The sequence below is a fragment of the Myotis daubentonii genome, chromosome 1 (assembly GCF_963259705.1).
Source record: "Myotis daubentonii chromosome 1, mMyoDau2.1, whole genome shotgun sequence".
NCBI lineage: Eukaryota > Metazoa > Chordata > Mammalia > Chiroptera > Vespertilionidae > Myotis > Myotis daubentonii.
In genome coordinates this window covers 39141689-39163700 of record NC_081840.1, presented here as the reverse complement: position 1 = coordinate 39163700, position 22012 = coordinate 39141689, and the positions used below count along the sequence as shown (strand labels likewise).

The window sequence follows — 22012 nt, the reverse complement described above, 5'->3', positions numbered from 1 at the left end:
GCTAGAGATTTTTGCAGTTGTCATGACCTACTCCAGGAAGAGAACACAATAAAAAGGAAAAAAACAAAAAACCTCTTGCTAGCTACAAGATACCTGACTTGGTGTCCCTAATATGTGCTTTTCCAATGTTAGTACCAAAGCTACTTGTAGAATCTGAACATTGTTAAACTTAGATAAGCAACAAAATAAGCTGTGAACTCTCCTTTTTAGCCTTTAAAAGAACACTGGGATATTATTCATAGCTTTAAAAACTAAAACCTTAAACTACAAGGGCACTTGAGCAAAGTTAGAACTGATCATTTTCTTTATGAAGTTTCTCAAGCAGAAAATACATTCCCCTAAATCACACATTTATTAGAATCAGCCTCTTACTCAAATCTCTTTCCTCTCAATTCCGTATTCTTTGTACACTTCACATTTGATCACTTCATTGTTCCTATTTATTCTTATTTTTGTTAGGCACGCTATGATAATAACTCAATTATTGTTCCCAACAACCTTATTGTTCTCATTTCAGAGGAACAAACAGAGGCACAAAGAGGTTAAACAGCTTGTCCAATGTCAAGAACTATTAAGTTGCTGAGCCAGGCTATAAATCGGCCAGTCTGCAGCTATAAACACTGCCTCCAGGGAACTGTAACTTATTTAAGCCATCCCCAACAGTGTGCATTTATTTGTTTAGTGTTTTGTTACTGATGTGACCACTGCTGTTGCAAAAAAAGGTTTCTAATACACATTTTTGTGCTTATTTCCCAATTCCAGCAGCACTGCTAGGTCAGAGGGTATGTGCACTTTAAACTCCTTTTAGGTCTCAGTTCAGTGACAACCCCAACTAGCTTCTACTCCTGACTGCCCCATTTAAAACATATCTGAAACAGAAAACTAATACAAGCTTAGATGGAGAAATATCTTAGCAACAAAACATGAGTTTGCTGAACTGCATTGAAAGATAACTTAACACTATGAGAAGAAATAAAGAATTCAATGAGCACTACAGTCTCAGGCTACCTTAACCTATTAGCTCCTGAGAGTAATGCTCTATGTTAACATAGGAGAATCTGCCTCTTATTATAGATTATATTCATATCTATATATATAAAAAGCCAGTGACCGGAACACTGGAAAGACCGGAACAACTGGTCAGTACGATGCTCACGGCAGCTGGCCAACTGTCCTGATTGGGGGCGGGGCCAGCCAGCGACCTCCCGCAGCCCCTCCCCCCCCACCAACCCAGCCTGCTCTGCCCTCATTGGGGCGGGCCCGCGGCACCCCACCTGTGCACGAATTCATCACCAGGCCTCTAGTGTGTGTGTGTGTGTGTGTGTGTGTGTGTGTGTGTGTGTGTGTGTATATATATATATATATATGTACACACATACATATATATTTAAAGAAAGTATTAATTCTAATACATTTTAGAAAATTTTTCATCAAAATATCTCTCATACCAAATTACAGGTGAATTAAAAAAAATGTTGACATGACATAAAATATTATCAATATGAAATAATTTTGAAAGTATGAAAAGAAAATATAAAAAACCCTTTATATTTGTAAAGATTTTTTAAATATTTAAATCATTTTGTTATCTTTCAATTACAGTTGATGTACAGTATATTAGTTTCAGGTGTACACCCCAGTGATTAGACATTTATATAACTTACTAAGTGATCAAGCCGATAAATCTCATACCCATCTGACACCATACATAGTTATTAGAATATTATTGACTATATTCTCTATGCTATACTTTACATCCCTATGACTATTCTGTAATAACTAATTAGTACTTCTTAATCCTTTCACCTTTTTCACCCATCTGGTAACTGTCAAAATGTTCTCTGTATCTGAGTCTGTTTCTGTTAAGCAAGAGTGAAAACAAAGAACTATAAAGTAAATAACAGAATTGACTACATAAAAATGTACAACTTTAGTGTAGTAAAAAAGATCACAAGCAAAATGCCAATATAGGGACAATATCTAACATAGCAAATGATTAATACCACTAAAAACAAAAATATAAATAAAGCAAATTACATGATTTGAAAGTTAATAGCCCAGGAATGGCTAATAAATATGACATACTATTCATACTAGTGTTTATGAAGGAAATGGAAAATAAAGCAATTCAGAAATACTTTCATATCAGCAAAAATTTGTGCAGACTTACATTTTAATATTGGCAGAATGTAGGAAAAGGGCATTTTCATATACTGTTGATGGGAATGTGAAAGCATCGCTTTAACACTATTTTGGAAATACATTTAAAATTGGGGGAAACTTTTTGGAGTATATTTGATAGAAAAATTAGGTACCATCTAGGCAGAGAAACAAATAGTTTTTCTACAAAAACTCTGAAGCCATTTATAAAAACTAAGGAGACCTCTCTACTCTGACACAGAAAGATCAATAAAACATACTGTTCAATGAAAAAACTCAAATTGCATAATATCTATAATAATAAAAGTGTAATATGCTAATTAGACCAGACAGCCAAACGAACTTCCGGACGTCATTCCGGATATCCTTCTGGATGAAGCTGTGGCGGCGGGGGCCGAGGCAGATGCAGTTAGGGGTAATGAGGCAGGCAGGTGAGTGTTAGGGGCATCAGGAAGGCAGGTGAGTAGTTAGGGGCATCAGGCAGGCAGGCAAGCAGTTAGGAGTCAGTGGTCCCAGACTGTGAGAGGGGTCCTGGACTGAGAGAGAGTGCAGGCCAGGCTGAGGGCCTCCCACCCCTTCCCCCCACCCTGTGCACAAATTTCGTGCACTGAGCCTTTAGTACAATATAATATTAGGCTCTCGTTCATATTGTAAGAAACGAAACTAGACATACAAGTATTCATAAACGCACAGAATAGGTACTGGAAAGTTGCACTCCAACTGTTTATGACATAGTTATACACAGCAATTAAGAAATGGGTCTGGCCAGTGTGGCTCAGTGATTGAGCATCGACCCATGAACCAAGATGTCACTGGTTCCATTCCCCATCAGGGCACATGCCTGGGTTACGGGCTCGATCCCCAGTAGGGAGCATGCAGGAGGCAGCTGTTCAGTGATGTTTCTCTCTCATCCATGTTTCTTTTTTTCTTCTTCTTCTTTTTTTATACTTTATTGATTTTTTACAGAGAGAAAGGGAGAGAGATAGAGAGTTAGAAATATCAATGAGAGAGAAACATCGATCAGCTGCCTCCTGCACACCTCCCGCTGGGGATGTGCCCGCAACCAGGGTACATGCCCTTTTCCGGAATCGAACCTGGGACCCTTCAGTCCGCAGGCTGACGCTCCATCCCAGCCGTGGGCAAACTACGGCCCGCGGGCTGGATCCGGCCCGTTTCAAATGAATAAAACTATTGAAAAAAAAGACCGTACCCTTTTATGTAATGATGTTTACTTTGAATTTATCTTAGTTCACACAAACACTCCCTCCATGCTTTTGTTCCGGCCCTCCGGTCCAGTTTAAGAACCCATTGTGGCCCTCGAGTCAAAAAGTTTGTCCACCCCTGCTCTATCCACTGAGCCAAACCGGCTAGGGCTCATCCATGTTTCTATCTCTCTATCCCTCCCCCTTCTTTTCTCAAAAAAATCAATCCTATCTAATAAAAGAGTAATATGCAAATTAACCATCACTCCACAACAAAGATGGCAGTGCCCATAGTGGCTGGGGGGGAGGCTGGCAGCATTGCCCCGGCAACGCGAGCCCAGTGTCTGCTCCTCGGCCGCACGGAAGGAGGTGAGGGGCCTCTGGCCAGGGGCCTGGGCGTGGAACGCTGGGCTCGCATCACCCCTGGTATCTGTGTCCTAGCCTCGTGAAGGGAGGGGAGGGGCCTCTGGCCAGGGGCCTGGGCGTGGAACGCTGTGCTCGCATCGCCCCTGGTATCTGTGTCCTAGCCTCGTGAAGGGAGGGGAGGGGCCTCTGGCCAGGGGCCTGGGCGTGGAACGCTGGGCTCGCATCGCCCCTGGTATCTGTGTCCTAGCCTCGTGAAGGGAGGGGAGGGGCCTCTGGCCAGGGGCCTGGAACGCTGGGCTCGCATCGCCCCTGGTATCTGTGTCCTAGCCTCGTGAAGGGAGGGGAGGGGCCTCTGGCCAGGGGCCTGGGCATGGAACGCTGGGCTCGCATCGCCCCTGGTATCTGTGTCCTGGCCTCGTGAAGGGAGGGGAGGGGCCTCTGGCCAGAGGCCAGGATGAGGGACGCTGGCGTTGTTGCAGGCCGGGCTGAAGGATCCCCCACCCCGTGCATGAATTTTGTGCACCGGGCCTCTAGTTAAAATACATATTTTTTTAAAAAAATAAATGGCTACTTCTTGAAAAGGAGTAACAGAATAAGTTGAGGTATAATTTTCACCTTCAGTTTAATAAACTTTCTGCACTATTTAAATTTTTCATAAGGCTGTATTAAAGTATGACTTTTGAACTTAAAAAGATATAAGGTCCATTTATATAACTGAAAAAATGAAAATTACAAATGTATGTATAATGCAGTCTCACTTTCACTAAGAACAAAAATGAATACATAATTCAGTATTTAAATTTTTACTATGTACATGCATTACTTTTATAATTATAGTATTTTTAAATAACGTGCTCATGCTTAAAATGGCAAGTTCCAGTTAAAAAAAAAAGGCATCCTGCATAAGTGATTTTCCTGACAGTGCAAAGCAAGTGAATACTGATTACTTCCTGTATGTATTATTTTAGGACCCAGAGTTTTCCTGCCTTTAAGATTTTTTTTTAAAGTTCTGATGCAATCATTTTGTATTTCTATTTACATAATACATCCTGAAATTAGTAATTTGTACATCAGTACTATACTGTAAAATTTATTTTTGGAAAAATTGTTTTCCCCAGACCTGGGATCAGGCTAGTTCAATGGGTCCCCTCCAATAGGTAATTGGAAATTAGATATTTACTTAAGTACAGCTAGGAAGTGGCAAAGCCACTCAAGAATGTGCTACCTGACCACAGCCATGTAAACAAGGTATTTCATAGAATTTTATCATAATCCTATGTAACAATTCTACTGTAGTCTGAGAATCATTAATTCACACTCAATGTCCTTTACCTCCTAAAGCATTACCTGTTAAAAATTAGCTCTGTTGAGTTATAATTCACACATTAATATTTTACCAAATGTTCCTATTAGAATTCACAAAATATTTGCTTTAAATATAACTGGATAGATGAATGTCACAGAATGGTTAGAAACACAAGTGTTGGAGCCAGACAGACTTAGATTTGAATTCTAGCTCTGCCCCTTTATTAGTTTTGTGACCTTGGACAAACTACAAACCCTTGTAGAGTATTCTTTCCTGCTAAGTAACACAGGTGTAACACACCAAAACTGCAGGGGTTTTGTGAGGCCCAAATGAAAAATAACATATGTATTAAATACTCGTTATCATTTACTGAATACATAGTTTTGTTGACTATGAGCACGCTGTGAGATGCTCACAATTCAAGATGCATGTGGGAACCAAGGGGAACTTTCTCCTCAGAAAATGAAGATCATATCTAATCCTGACCACACCTGCAGCAGAGGAGCATTTGTGAAGCATAGTGTCTGATGTGCTGAAGATGTCGTGTATTGAGATATATGGACCTGGTGCTACTTATTGACACAACATGCAACTGATTGTATTTTTCAATATTTGTTCCAATAATTGATTTAAATCCTAACAAATCATAAAAAGCAGGCAAACTAGGTAGTTAACATTTCTTTTAAAAATCAACTGCACATTACTTTTATACGTGTGTATGGCACCCAGTGGATTTTTTCTCTATAGATCATCAGTCCTCTACATATCACTATCTTTGTGTACTTTCGCAATATTCCATATTGTTGGAGCACTTCAACTGTCTTTAATTAAACTGCTTGGAAGTAGATAACTAAAACATTTTTTTTAATTCCTTCACTCAAAACACAGACACAGTTGCTTCACAAGACAGCACAGAGTCTATGATTCATTCATGAGATTCAACAGGAAATGCTAATCTATGCTTAAGAGCCAGAAAGTGGTTATTTTGTGGGATTGTGACTGGGAAAAGGCATGTGGGAGGCCTGGGTTGCTAGTATCATGCTATATGCTGTATCATGTCCTGGGTGATTACAAGGTATATGCATCTGCAAATATTCATCAGTAATTTAAAATTTATGCATTTTACTCTATGTAACATCTCAATAAAAACAAAACCGACAGCTACTTGGTCCAAAGATTTATGGCTTTCCCTCATCTAAATTCATCATCCTCTGTTTCAAATTGTACTGTACAAAATCTCTAATTTGCAATTCTAGGACCAATCCTGCCTGATTTCAACCACCCCAAAATCACCCCATAAATACATGGTGGGGCAAAAGTAGGTTTATAGTTGTGAGTATATGGTACAGTTTATTCTTGCATTATTACTTATTAATTATCGTAGGGTTTGCCATATGAACTGTAAACCTACTTTTGCCCACCCTATATACTTTTCTATGTAGTTCTTCTATGTTGTTAGATGCGTTTCCATTTAAATATCAAATGACTGAAAGCAGGGATTGTGTCTACTGTCAGGTGCCTTCATCAATATAAATCATGTCTAAATCCAATTTTAAAATTAATCTTATCCTAATGATGACCATATCCTTTTACCTCCCCGGTCTGTAGCTTCTACCACTACCTGAAACCTTTCCCCTCATTCCCTCCGACACGTTTACTGACTAGAAGCGAATTTGGTATTCCTTTAAAACAATGATTTCATTTTGTAGCATGTTCAGAAACCAGTGACTACAGTGCACCATTCTAAACTCCTCGGCCTGACATTAACTACCTGCCGGTGTGATCCTGAAGCTCCTTGAAGGCTTCTGCCCCGGGAACTGGCTCAACTGGTTTTTGTTCATGTTTTGTCCTTTTCTTCGGCCAGCATGTTCTTTGTTAATATCATTCTTTCTGCCTGGATTGCCTTTTCTTCCCATCACATCCTAACCATCGGAACTGAACAGCTCAATTCACAAACTTCCCCAACAAAAGCTGAATGCAGTACACCCTATTTAGAATTATTTTGTCTTCTAAATCCTTACCTCCTAAAACATAGTAACTGTTTTTCAACTCGCCTATAACTTAACTTAAGAGTAAGGATTATCTAACTGTGAATCAGATGCAATCCTTACATGAGTAGTGACATAAAGGTAACCAGGCATGTGACCTTGGATATCCCTAACCTTACTGTGCCACTGTTTCTTTATCGTTTAAATATGAGTACTAATATAACCCACTTCAAAGGGCTGTATTGAGAACTGAATTTCCACAGGCAAAGTGTGTGAAATAGTTCTGGGCATACAGTAAGCACGATATAAAGAGTTTGCTTTTGTTATCATCATCATCATCATTCCAAAATTTAAAAAACCAAGAATGAACTAAATTAGAAGAATACCTAACTCAAGTTGGGGAGGTAATGGAAGGAAATTTGAAAAAGCTTCTTAAAGGAGCAAACCATCAGGGGGAAAAGGCATGGAAGCAAAGGGACTGGCATACGCAAAGCACAGAGGAGAATTAAGTAACCAGACAAAAGTTAAAATGTCTTAACGAAACAGTAGCGGTTTTCACGGAATACAGAAAAAAGAAGCTAAATACTGAAGTGTCCAAGCGCTCTCCCTCCCAGGAGCACACCCTCACCTCTCCCATCCTCCTCCCTCTTCCCCCAGGCGGTGACCATCACCTTCCTCACTCCCAAGCTCCAAGGTCCCTTCCTTTACCTCTCTAACTTTTTCCTAAGTCCATTTCTTCAAGGAATTACTTCTTTTAACCTCTGTATTTTTCAAATGAATGTTCTCTTATAATTTGGAAAACAAAAACAAAAACCATCCAATTTCTGTAAAGTAGAGAACTGAGCCCAGTAACGATACTGTCCCTTTCGGGCTCTTCCTGAGCAGAAAACCAGCCTTCTCTTTCCTGATGCGACTATTAATAATGGCAAGATAATCTGCACGTGACACACTCTGGTGGTAATTTTGCTGGAGGGAAAAGATGCGGAAGGTGAGTTGTTGTTTTTTCTGACCCCTCTCCTGACCTTTGTAATCCATGTATTCACTACTAAAAAGACACACAGGCATTCAGTCCATGGTTCTCACACTGAACCCTTGCTAAGTAAGAAAGACTCACCTGATCCAGGAGTAATAAGAGGTCCCTCTAATTCAAGTGCCTCATCTTCAGACTGGTCATCTAGCTTTTTCTTTTTTTTCTTGGTTGGATCTCTGGGCTTTTTCAAGAGAGAAAGCTCTTCAGGGTGTCTGATATCTGTTAAGAGAAGATTATTTTACTAGAATAAGAGGAAATTTGAACACTTTACATTTGGTAAATCCATTTCAAAATAAAAACTGGCAATTTCCTTGTGTGTATGTGTGCTTGTTTTGTTTTTTTTTTAATATATTTTATTGATTTTTTTACAGAGAGGAAGGGAGAGGGATAGAGAGCTAGAAACATCGATGAGAGAGAAACACTGATCAGCTGCCTCCTGCACACTCCCCACTGGGGCTGTGCCCGCAACCAAGGTACATGCCCTTGACCGGAATCGAACCTGGGACCCTTCAGTCCGCAGGCTGACGCTCTATCCACTGAGCCAAACCGGTTAGGGCTATGTGTGCTTGTTTTGCCACGTATCAATGCCATGCAAAAGACTGAAATATGACATTTTATTTAAATTTTTTTCTTTATTGATTTTAGAGAGAGAGAGGAAAGGAGAGGAACAAAGAGAGAAACATCGATTTGTTGTTCCACCCATCCATGCACTCATTGGTTGATTCCTGCATGCACCTCAACTAGGGATCGAACCCACAATCCTGGGATATCAGGATGATGCTCCAACCAACTGAGCTACCCGGCCAAGGCTGAAATATGACATTTTAAAAATAATCTACTAAAGCATTCTTAATTCACATCTACCTAATACATGTAGTAACCTCAAAGTGGCAAGATAATGATCTATGGCACAACAAGAAAATATAAGAATTCTTACTTATATATTTATTTTTATGTAAAACCATAAGAAATAAGCTTTATATTATACGGCAGCCCTCATTCATTCTGCATGTAAAGTAAATGTAATGAAAATACTTTCATATCATTATCAAATCTCAAATTTTTAATTGAGTCAAACTTTTCTGCCTACAGATGGCTACAAGTTTCTGTGTTGATTCTATTAATTTATGTGGAAAATCTGATTAGAGGCAAAATAGTTAAATGAAAGTAATAAAAGGAATTAGAGACAATTCAAATAGGTATACATGACATTATATATTATACATATAACCATGTCCATGAACTTCAAGAATTGTTAAGTCAATTCTCCCCAAAATGAGCTAAAGACTCAACGGAATCCTATTCAAAATTTCAACTTGCTTTTTTGTACAAGTTGACTGTAAAATGTATGTGGAAATAAGAACAATCCTAGAAGAGTCAAAGCAATTTTTAAAAAGAATGAAGTTGGAGAACTTAGACTACCTGATTTCAGGACATCCTAAAGATACAGCAATCAAGACTGTGCAATTATTGGCTAAGTGATAGGACATACAGATGAACAGAAGACAGGGCCCAGAAACTGACCCATAAGGTGGTCAGTTATTTTGAACAAAGGTGCCATAGCGATTCAAGGAGAAAGGACAATCTTTTCAACAAACAGTGCTGAACAGGAGTCATGTATTTTTTTTTTAATTAGTCCTTACCTAACACAATATACAAAAATTAATTCTAAGTGGATCATAGATCTAAAAAAATATGTAAGTAGACAAAGATTTCTTAGATAGGACAGACACACACACACCACACAAAAAAACTGTCTTAAAAAAAAAATCTATTTTTATTGATTTCAAAGAGGAAGGGGGGGGAGAGGGGGGGAGGGGGAGAGAGAGAGAGAGAGAGAGAGAGAGAGAGAGAGAGAGAGAGAGAGACATCAATGATAAGAGAGAATCATTTATTTGCTGCCTCCTGCATGCCCCCAACTGAGGACTGAGCCTGCAACCCCAAGTCACGTGCCCTTGGCCGGAATCAAACCTGGGACCCTTCAGTCCATAGGCTGACGTTCTATCCACTGAGCCAAACAAGCTAGGGTCCCCCCCCCCCCTTTTTTTTAAACAAACAAAAACAACCAGGTAGCTCAGTTTGTTAGAGCATCATCCCAATATGCCCAAGTTTGTGAGTTCAATCCCCGGTCAGGGCATATACAAGAATCAACCAATGAATGTACAAATGAGTGAAGAGGCAATTCATGTTTCTCTCTCTCTTAAAAAAACATTAAATAAAAAATTTTTAAGAAGTCAAAAACAAAAACCTGCTCTTTGAAAGATATTGAGGAAACAAAAAGGCAAGCTGTATACTGGGACAAAATATTCACAAAACATATGTGTATACCTGACAAAGGACTTGTATCTAAAATATAAAAACAACCCATACAACTCAGACCAATGGGGTAAAGATTTGGACAAGCACTTTGCCAAAGAATACACAAGAATGGCTAAGCAACACATGCAGAGATGCCCAACATTATTGGTCAGGAAAATACAAATTAAAACCATGAGATAGCATTATACACCCATCAGAGTAGCAAACATTATTATTCTAAGACTGATAATACCCTGTGTGGGTGAGGATGTGGAGGAGGAACTCTCATACCCAGCTGGTGGGAATGTGAAATGAGAATTTTTTTTTTAACAGTCTGGCAATTTCTTATAAAGTTAAACACATACAACTCAAACATTCACTACTAGTTCTTATCTCAAGAAAATGAACAGCACATTTGTAATCACTTTATTCATAAAAGCCCAAACTGGATTAACCTAAGTGGATAAACAAAATGTTTTCTTTCATGTCAGTGGAATACTCATACAACGGAACAAAACTCATCAAGAAAAAGAGACAAACTACTGACACATACAATAATACGAATGTATTGCCCAACCATCACACTAACTGCTGGAAGCCAAGTAGAAAAGGGTATATGCTGTATGATCCCATTCATAAAACCCCAAAAACATGACAACAAATCTATAGTGACAGAGCACATCAGTGGTTGTCTGGCTAAAGTTTGAGGGCTGTGTCCTGATTATGGTAGTTTCTCAGATATGTCAACACTCATCAAACTGTACACTTTAAATAGGTTCAACTGATTTTATACCAGAATAAAGTTAATTATAAAAATAAAGAATGTAAAGATAGGGAGAGCTAAGAAAAAAAATAGCAGAAGGGAGAAGCACTGGGTCTATAGAGTATAATGTTTGACAGCACTACATTAGGTGTCAGGGTACGAATAGAGTAGAAACCAATACAAATCACTACAGGCTGTGATGCTACAGGTGGCTAGGTTACTAGATCCAAGTTTTACATGTGGCAGTTTGTACCTTCGGAGGCCTGCAATATCCACCAGATTCAACCCAGTATTATAAATTCAGGAAGCTTTTTGTTTGTAGGGAACCTGAAACTTAGATGGACATACTGCTGCAGGGCTGATGAGGCACAATTTGAGTTAGAAGCACCAAACCAAACTACTTGGATTCAGATCTCAGCTCCACTATTTGTCAGCTGCGTGACTTTGGCAAGCTACTCAACCTGTCAGTGTCTCAGTTTCCTCATCTGTAAAATGAGAATAATCGCACCCCTCAGGCAGTTGCTGTGAAAATTAAACGAATCATTCGGGTAACAGTCCTTGAACAGGGCAGGCATATAACAAGTATTTTGTAAGTTTTAGGTGTTAATGCTTTTCTCTAACTTTAAAAATTATACAATCATTTAGAAATTACAAAAGGTATAAATAATCAAGTCCTTTAAAACATGTTCTTGAAAAATGGAACATGACTATGTACATTAGTGATCATTTTAATAGATGTAAAAAATTCTGTGTAGATCATAATTTAACCATTCTTCTAATACTCAGTCCATTATAAATAATGGTTATATAAACATCTGTCTATGTACATATTTTCCCACATTTTCTTCCTTTAGGAATTCATTGAAGTAGAATTACTGGATCAAAAGTTATAATAATTTTAAGGCAAAAGTGTGCAAAAGATGGGCATGTGTTATTTTTAAAAGCTTGCTTATTTGAAAAACTAAGTTTATCTCCTTGTTTTAATTTACATTTCTTTAATTAGTAATGATGTTACACATTTCCTAAAGGGTTTTTAGCCATTTCCTCCCTTTGCTCAATTTTCTACTAGATTTTTATAAATCAAAGTTAACTTGCTGTAAAAATTAACATATGGGCAAACACAACTTTGGACTTTTAAAAAATATATATCCACCTTATCCCAAGTTTAAAAAAGAAGTCCAAATAAATATATTAACTATGTAGGTTTTTTGTTTCTCTGTTGGTTGTCTGAATTCTACCATTAGGAAAACTCTAATACACATTAGGTTTTTGTTCTGTTCTGTTCTGTATGTTACAGGGTATTTTTCTGGGGAATTTTTTTCTGAAACATCAGAATAAAATTACCAGAAAAACCATCCTAAACAGAGAGGTTACCCAGACAGTAGGTGAACATAATTGCTTTTTAAAAAAAATATATTTTTTTATTGATTTCAGAGAGGAAGGGAGAGGAAGAGAGATAGAAACATCAATGATGAGAGTGAATCATTGATTGGCTGCCTCCTGCACGCCCCCTACTGGGGATCAAGCCCGCAATCCGGGCATGTGCCCTTGACTGGAATTGAACCTTGGAACCCTTCAGTCCGCAGGCCGATGCTCTCCCCACTGAGCCAAACTGGGCTAACTGCTTTTTAATTATTAATAAATTTGGGTAAGTACATCCTAAGTATTAAACAGCAGAAATCATGTTAAAAATAAATGTTCCTTAAATTCTACCACTTTCTCAAAAGCTTCTAGGTGTATTTTTTTTTTTAAGTTTAAAAATAGGGCAGCATTTCTTTATCTAACATTACACAATAAAAAAATCAAGGATTTTCTTAAATCTTATATATTCAAAGTATAAAGAAATGTAATTTTGGGGGTTTGATGCATTAGCACTAATAGTTATGATTATGTAGATTCAGAAACTCATAAAATATTTCAGGTATACCTTTTAAGCCATATTTTCTAATTAGTAAAATCAAATCATCATTTCCTGGACTACTTAAAAAAGAAACAAGATTTAACATTCTCGCTGAAACCGGTTTGGCTCAGTGGCTAGAGCGTCGGCCTGCGGACTTAAGGGTCCCAGGTTCGATTCCGGTCAAGGGCATGTACTTGGGTTGCGGGCACTTCCTCAGTGGGGGATGTGCAGGAGGCAGCTGATCGATGTTTCGCTCTCATCGATGTTTCTAACTATCTCTCTCCCTTCTCTCTGTAAAAAATCAATAAAATATATTTAAAAAAAAGAAACAAGATTTAACATTTTAAGAGACCTAATGGTTTATGAGTTGCACTCCAGTGTGCCCACACTAAATAATTCTCAGTGTACCCACAGTTTTAAATGCCACCACTGCCCATCTTGGGAGAATCCCCTGCAGAGGGGTGACAAACTAAACCCCACTCCTAATCAAGTTGTAGTGCCCCCTCATGAAGATGTATGAATGAACTGTCAATGACTGACAGACATTTGAGAAAGGCCTCTGTGGCAAGAATTCTAGAGATAAGCCCTTAAAATTCCAGTCCCTGGGTATCCAATTATACACGGATTGAGGAACTGCTGGGAAGAGATGTTGCAAATGAAATTAAAGTTATTAATCAACTGATTTCAGGGAGAGTATCCTAGCTTGTCTAGGTAGGTCTAATGAAATCACACGAGGCCTTCCAAACAGAAAAGGAAGCAGAGAGAAGCAGAGGAGAGACAAGACAGAAGGAAAGGTCAGATTCCACGCATAAGAACTGGACTTGCTGTTGCTGGCTTTGAAGATGGACGAAGGGGGCCACAAGCCCACGAATTCAGGAGGCCTCTAGGAGCAAGAATGACCTCTGGCAGACAAACCAGGAGGAACTTCAGTCCTACAACCACATGGAACCAAATTCTTCCATATAGAATTCTTTCTTAGAACCTTCAGAAACGAACATAGTCCCACTGACATCTTATAAAACTCTAAGTGTAGGATTCGGCTCAGTCTTGCTGTGCCAGAACTTTTAACCTACAGAAACGGTGAGATAATACATTTGTGTTTTTAGGCTGCTAAGTTTATGGAAAATCACAGAGATTCTAACATAAAAGATACCAAATGAAAAGAAAAACAACTTGAGCAAAAGAATAAAACAAAAAACGCTTAATTACAATTCTCAGAAAGACAAGACAATGACATCTATGAGAGACATATAGGATGTTGTAAAGAACAGCTGGAGCTTTAAAACGAGACCTTGGATATTAACAAGGGGAGGGAGGGTTCTTTCCTGTTTTATTTATTTATTTACTATTTTGTTGAAGCTTAATTTATATAAAGTCAACAAATCTGAAATGTATTCATGGGTACCTGGTAACAAACATCTAGATAAAAATATATACCACTGAAAATTAAAATCTGATATTCACTATAAAAAAATCAAAAATAAGAGATATAAAGTCATGTAAGAGGATCAATCTAAGAACCAAGTCTAAGTACTAGTAACAGAAAGAACAGAGGAAACAAAGGAGGAATTAGGGGACATTACTATGAAATTTCAAAATTGCAGGAAAAAGAAAAGATCCTGTAAGTTTCCAAAGAGAAAAAGCAGCCTACAAAGAAAGGATAAAAATAAAATTTAAGAACTCTACCAGGACTATCAATAGCAACACCGGATGCTAAAATGCAACTGAAAATGACTTCCCAAATCTGAGGAAAAATAATTTTCAACCCAACAATTCTACCCAAGAGCAAAATAAAGACATTTTCAAGTATATCATCTCAAAAATTCACCTCTTCCTTAGTGCGCTGATGGAGGATATAGTCCACCACAAAGAAACCAAGATAAGACATTTTCCTTGGACAAAGGTGAGGGGAAGTCCTGGGGCTATGACTGTGCACCTTAGCCTAGAGAACACCCACCCAAGCTTACTGGAGCAGAATGACAGAGGGCTTCAGAATAACTCTAGGGAAAAAGGCGGGGTGGGGGTTTATTATCAGATAATGTATTTGATCATGAAAATTCTAGAGAACGTGGAGTGTGAAGAATCAACTCGATACTGGTTGACAACTAAGCAAATGATAAACAAAAACGGCATAAGATAGGAAAAGTATTTGGAGCTCGGTTTTGAACATGTTCAATTTGAAATTTCTGTAAAAGAAATGGTTTTGTTATTATAAATAATGCTTCACTGAGCAAATGATGGCTTTCAAAAAGGTATATGGCTAGAACCCAGTGTGGCTCAATGGTTGAACTTTAACCCATGCACCAAGAGGCCACCAGTTCAATTCCCAGTCAGGGCACATGCTGGATTGCAGGCTTGACCCCAGTAGGGGACATGCAGGAGGCAGCCAATCAATGTTTCTTTCTCCCTCTCTCTCTCTCTACAATCAAAAACATATTTTATATATATTAGAAAAAAGGTTTATGGCTAGAAAAATATCAAAGATGTAAGTTTCAGATGCACAACTTTATATAATATCTGTATACTCCATTGTGTATTCACCGCCCAAAGTCTAGTCACCATATATTTGACCACCTTTACCCTCTTTATCCTCCCCGACCCCCTTCGCCTCTAGTAACCACCATTCTGTTGTATCTGTGAGTTTACACAGGTAGGTTTTTATGTGTTCAAAAATTTAGAATCAAGTGAGTAAATACTTAAGAACACAACTGCTAAATCATATGGTAAGACTACGTTTAGCTTTGTAAGAAACTGCCAACTATCACATAATTTTTCAAAAAACGGTTCTAGAACAAGCGGATATCCACGTGCAGAAAAATGAACCTAGATTCAGACCTTTCATCTTCACAAAAATTGACTCAAAATGTATCACAGGCCTAAATGTAAAATGCAAACTATAATACTCCTGGAAGATAACCTGAGAAAAAATCTAGATCAGCGGTCGCCGATCGGTGGTCCATGGACCACTGGTGGTCCATGAGGTCCAAAAGGCTGGCGACCGCTGATCTAGATGACCTTGGGGTTGGTGGTGACTTTTTAGATACAACAAAAGCATAATTTAAAAAAAGAGTAACTGATAAGCTGGAGTTCATTAAAATTAATTTCTGCTCTCTGAAAGAAACTGTCAAAGGTTATGGAAAGACAAGCCACAGACTGGGAGAAGATATTTGCATAAGACTTATCTGATAAAGGACTATTATTCAAAATATATAAAGAACTCTTAAAATGCAACAATTAGACAATAAACAACCCAATTAAAAAATAGGCCAAAGTCCTTAACAGACACCTCAGCAAAGAAGATGTAGATGGCAAAGGAGCCCATTAAAAGATGCTCCACATCATGTCATCAGGAAAATGCAAATTAAAACAACAATGAGAGACCATCCCACATCTATTAGAATGGCCACAAATCAGGCCACTGACAACACCAAAAGCTGGTGACATCTAGAGCAACAGAAACGCGCATTCATTGCTGGTGTAAATGCAAAAGGGTACAGCTACTCTGGAAGACAGTTTGGCAAAACACATTCTTACCACCTGATCCAACAATCACATTCCTTAGTATTGACCCAAAGGAGTTGAAAATATTATATCCACACAAAATCCTACACATGGAAAGTTTATAGCAGCTGTATTTACAATTGTATAACTTTTAAACAACCGAGATGTCCTTCTATAGGAGAATGTATAAACTTTGGTACATCCAGACAATAGAATATATATATTTTAAAGTTAGTCATTTCTTTATATATGTGTGTGTGTGTGTGTGTATATATATATATATATATATATATATATATATATACATTTATATTTATATTTTTAGAGAGAGAGAGGAAGGGAGAAGGGGAGAGAGAAACATCGGATATCTCCCCCTGGGAGAGAGCCCAAAATCCAGGCATGTGCCCTGACCAGGTATCAAAACTCTTGATACAGAGGACGTTGCTCAACCAACTAAGCCACACTGGTCAGGGCTGGAATATTTTTTAGTGCTAAAAAGAAATGAGATATCAAGCCATGAAAAGACATGAATAAAACTTAAATGCATATTACTAAGTGAAAGAAACCAATTTGAAAAAGTTACATACTCTATGATTCCAACTTTAAGACATTTTGGAAAAGGCGAAACTATGGAGAAGTGAAGAAATTAGTGGTTGTCAAGGGCTGAGGAAGGAAGGGAAGAATAGAATATAAGATTTTGAGGGCAGTGCAACTACTCTGTATGATACAGTAATGATGGATACATGTCATTATACATTTGTCCAAACCCACAGACTGTACAACACCAAGGAAATCTAATGTAAGCCACTGATTCTGGACAATAATGATGTGTTAATGTAGGCTTCTCTGTTGCAACAAATGTACCACTCTGGTGGAGAATGTTGACAGGGGAATAGGGGGTAAATGGAAACTCTGTACTTTCTCCTCAATTTTGCTGTGAACCTAAAGCTACTCTAAAAATCAAGTTTATATCATTTGTCTATTTTTAAAAAATTAATAAACAGGTAATTTAAAATAGAAGAAACTTAGATTAGATGGCCAATAAAGATACAAAAACATACTAACTTTATAAACTAAAATGAAGTTGTGTATTTTTTTCACTCAGAGAAGCAAATACTAAAAACTGACAACATTCAAATGTTAGTGATGATTTGGAACGAGGGGTTTTCATACATTGTGGGTTGGAATGGAAACAGAACCTCTTGGGAGAGCAATTTGACAATCTTCTGAAATGAATTATGTGTACACTTACAAGAATTCTACTTTTTACTTGAACACGCAAGAGAAATTCCTGCACACATGTTCAAAACAGTGTAAGAAAATACCCACACAGCAATGGAAGTAACTAACATATATTATTTTGGGGTATATATTTACACATAGATGTAAATACATGCGTGTGTGTGTGTGTGTGTGTGTGTGTGTGTGTGTTTATGTAGTTTTAAAAGTGCTGAGAGGATACACATTACATTTATGATAGTAGTTGCTTTTGAAGGGAAATTAAGAGAATGTAACTCAAAACTTTACCTATATTATTTTGACTTAAGAGTTTGGCAAAATGGCCCTAGCTGGTTTGGCTCAGTGGATAGAGTGTTGGCCTGCAGACTGAAAGGTCCCAGGCTGGATTCTGGTCACGGGCACATGGCCGGGTTGTGGGCTTGGTCCCCAGTTCAGGGCGTGTAGGAGGCAGCTGATCAATGGTTCCCTCTCATCATTGATGTTTCTATCTCTCTCTCCCTCTCCCTTCCTCTCTGAAATCAATTTAAAAAAAAAAATATATATATATATATATATATATATATATATATATATATATATATATATATATATAAGTTTGGCAAAATGATATAAACTATTAATTCTAGATAAGTAATTCTAGAAGTAGGTAAGTGTTACACAATAACCTGTACTTTTCTGTTATTTTAATTTTTCTTAAAAATTTCATTAACATAAAAACCATTATAATTTCAGAGTCATTAGATCAAAATAGTAATGTCAACCTACCTGTATCTTCCCCTAAGCCAGCGATTTTCAACCTTTTTCATCTCACAGCACCCATAAACTAATTACTAAAACTTTGCAGCACACCAAGAAAATATAGGTATAATTTTGATTAATTTACACCAGACAGCTATGGTTGTTTCTGCTGCTGTCATTTTTTTATTTGACAATCTAAGGGAAAAGAAGTCAGTGCCCCTGACTAAACAGTTAGGTATTGTACGTTTTAAAAATTCTTGTGGCCCACTGTTTGAAAATTGCTACTTTAATCTATAGCACAATAGTTATAAACTAGTGATAAAGATGACAGTTCACATTTTCACTGAGGGCTGGATTCTTTTAGTCACATGACATAACTGGGTCAGCCAAAATTAATCCACATCTCATGTCAGAAAGCATAAATAGAATTACTACAAGCGTATTCAAATTGTAGGCTGGTCAAGGAAGACAACACTCATAGCCATTTCCTTCGGAGCTTTGTCAGGTCCTTAATGCGGGAAGTGACATAATCTGCCTGAATCGCTAAAATCAAATAGTGACTTACGTGAAGGAAACACTGCGAAAGCTACATCCCTCTGAAAATAATACCGGTTTCCTTCCCTGTCCTCTTCTCTTTCCCATAAAAATACGTCATCAGAATGTATTACATAATAAATACCTGATATACTTCTAGAAAGGAAAGAATCTACACAACATTTCTTTATCTTAAATATAAAAACTTTAAAGAATAAAGTAAAACTTTCATAAATATACATACATAGAGAGCTCACCGCAACCCTGCTCCTTGAGATAAGCTAAGTGTCAGTCATCAGTCATATCATACATGCATCACACAACTCACACTTTCATGGAAGAAGGTATCGAATACTTACTGAAAGTCTTACAGATGTCAGAAACAGCTTTGAAGACTCTATCAGAAAAATTCACTTTCACTTTCACATACTTCATGTTGGGAAGTTGCAGTCGGAGCAGTTTGTGCTGGGGAGTGAACTGGAGCTTAGCATCTGCCTGAATGCCATACTTATCCAAGGTCCAATGTGTTTTAAGAAGCCAAGTTCTCTTCTTTTCCCACCAGAGAGCATGGTCAGACCAATCTTTTTTTACATCTATTAAAAAAAAAAAGTACAAACAAAATACTTTAAAAAATCACCAAGATTACCTTGAGAGAAATTTAAAAGCAGAAAACTAAATAATTGGGTATTTAATACAAACAATTAAATACTAAGTTCCTATTATGGGATAGGTACAAAAGAAATACTACCTGCTGAAAAACACAAGCTCTGCCCAGGAAAGCCAGTATACAGGTAGCCGAGGCAGAAGGCCCTGGGCCACTAATAATGCCTACGTGAGGTACAACAGGGGACTCCTGGGTGACAGAGTCAATACTCCCTCGTCATTCAGGGAACAGAGAGAGCCCTGGGGCAGGAATCTAAGGAATAAATAATCAAGTGGAGTTGGTGGGTTCTGAGCCCAGCCTCAGGAATGGACAATATTCTGATGATGAAGTGGGTGAGAAGGCTGAAGTAGTGAAGCTGCAGCAGTGTGTCGAGGTGGGTAAGGAGCGGTGAAAAGTGAGATAGCGGACCAGAGTGAGCCAACACCAACAGCCTAGGGGAAGAAGAGCATGGGGAAAAACCACCCACAAGTAACAGGACAACCGAAGAGCAAGAGAAAAAACAAACAAAAACCTACATGATGTCCCAAATATATTCCAAGAAAAGTAATTTATAAAGTCATGCTAACTTTTCCCCCAATGTATTTTGGTACAAGTGTAACAGAAAATGTTAATATTTGTTAAACTATTTAACAGCCCTATGCAATTAAATAAAACCAAATAAAGAATATAATTTACGTAAGATTTGGCTACCCCAAATAAGGCAGCTGTTAACAGTAAACCAGCAAAATACACATAAAATCTAAATGTAACTCCAACTAGTTTTTTTTTCTTTCTTAACTGATTTTTAGAGAGAAGGGAAGGGGGTCGGGGGGGAGAGAAAGATGGATGAGAGCAAAACACGGATTGGCTGTGTCCTGCACATGAACCAAACAGGAATGAAACTTATGGCCTTGCGGTGCACCGGCTGATGCCCAAATCAACTGAGCCACACGTGGCCAGGGCCAGCTAGTTTTTAAAGGAGCAATAAAAGTGAAAACTTTTGGACATGTTAAACTATGAACCAAAAACAGGGAAAATGATACTTAAAAAACAACAACAACACAACAACAGTCAAACAAAGCCTTCCAGGGGAAGGAAAAAAAAACAACCCTGGAAAATAACATACTTGCTTATAAAAAATGAAAACCTACACTTCCTGGGTTGAGGGTTGCTCTCAGGACCATTAAATTCCCAGTACTTCCTGCCTGCCATGCAAGGGGCTGACCACCCACACTCAGGCAGAGCCAACTCAGAGACCTCAGGACCTGTCCCCCACAGCAGTCAGTGAACTGTGGCGGGGGAGGAGCCTCAACAGCATTTGTACAAGCTTGAAAGAAATGCTTATTCAAACAGACAAAAATGTGCTGTTTTACAATGGTATCGGGACAGAAGGCAATTCTGTAAAGACATTCTAAACTGCAGTCTCAAATGTGGCCCAGCAGTATGGTGCTGAAACACAGAAACAAGGACACGGCATGATAAGGAGCTGAGTAGCTCTTTGGAACAAGTTACAAATAAATTTCAGAAAGAGGCCATTTGCCACCAACACCAAAAGTTTAAAATTTAAAGACAGCATCAACAATTGTGGAGTGTTAAAAGGAATTTTAACAGTAGGTCAAGAATTGGACTTTTCAAGTCACAACTCTGTAGGGATGGGTTTTGGATGGCCCACCAGCTAAGAACATTTTTTTTAGACTCTGATATGATTTGCGGATGACTTGGGTTCCCAGATCCAATTCCCCGAGGGGGAGAGAGGTATTCCTACACTAGCAAACGATTCACAGACACCAGAAGGGTTTTCAAGAATTCGACTCAATTCTGAGGCTATCCACCAGGAGCCAGCATCAGGTTCCACAGGTTAAGAGTTCAATCCTACCAGACTTGCCCCACCACACATACTTCAGGCGCTGGATGCAAGCCCGGATTGTGTACTTCTGACTGAGTGGCTGCAGAGGAGATGTACCAGCAACCTCCTCCAACTCAAAATGCTAATTGCAAGCCCAGGTTGCCACCTGTTCTTCTGAACGACTGACTATAAACCAGAAGTTCCCATGACCTCGTCCCTTGGGTTTGATTAATTTCTTAGAATGGCTTACAGTAGTCAGTGAAAACACATTACTTACTAGATCACTGGCTCACTGTGTAACTGAGGAATAGCTAGATGGAAAGACGCATAGGGCAAGGAATGTGGGAAGGGGTGCAGAGCTCCCATAACATCGCCAGGCTGCCACTCTCCCTGCAGCTCCACGTGTTCACCAAACCAGAAGCTTTCCCAACCCCATGCTTGTGGATTTTTATGGAGGCTTCATTATATAGTCACGATTAAAATTATTGCCCACTGGCG

General features: G+C 38.4%; 1 protein-coding gene across 4 annotated transcripts in view; it reads right to left on the bottom strand.

Moving 5' to 3' along the window:
• FERMT2 (FERM domain containing kindlin 2) overlaps window positions 1–22012 on the bottom strand; it is a 70988-nt gene that overhangs the window by 20523 nt on the left and 28453 nt on the right. For all 4 annotated transcript variants that reach the window (XM_059695727.1, XM_059695716.1, XM_059695736.1 and 1 more), the window contains exons 3-4: window positions 19385–19618; window positions 8137–8271 (exon numbers count right to left, since the gene is read on the bottom strand). In XM_059695727.1, the coding sequence (XP_059551710.1) occupies window positions 8137–8271; window positions 19385–19618 (369 nt within the window). The remainder of the gene's footprint in view (window positions 1–8136; window positions 8272–19384; window positions 19619–22012) is intronic.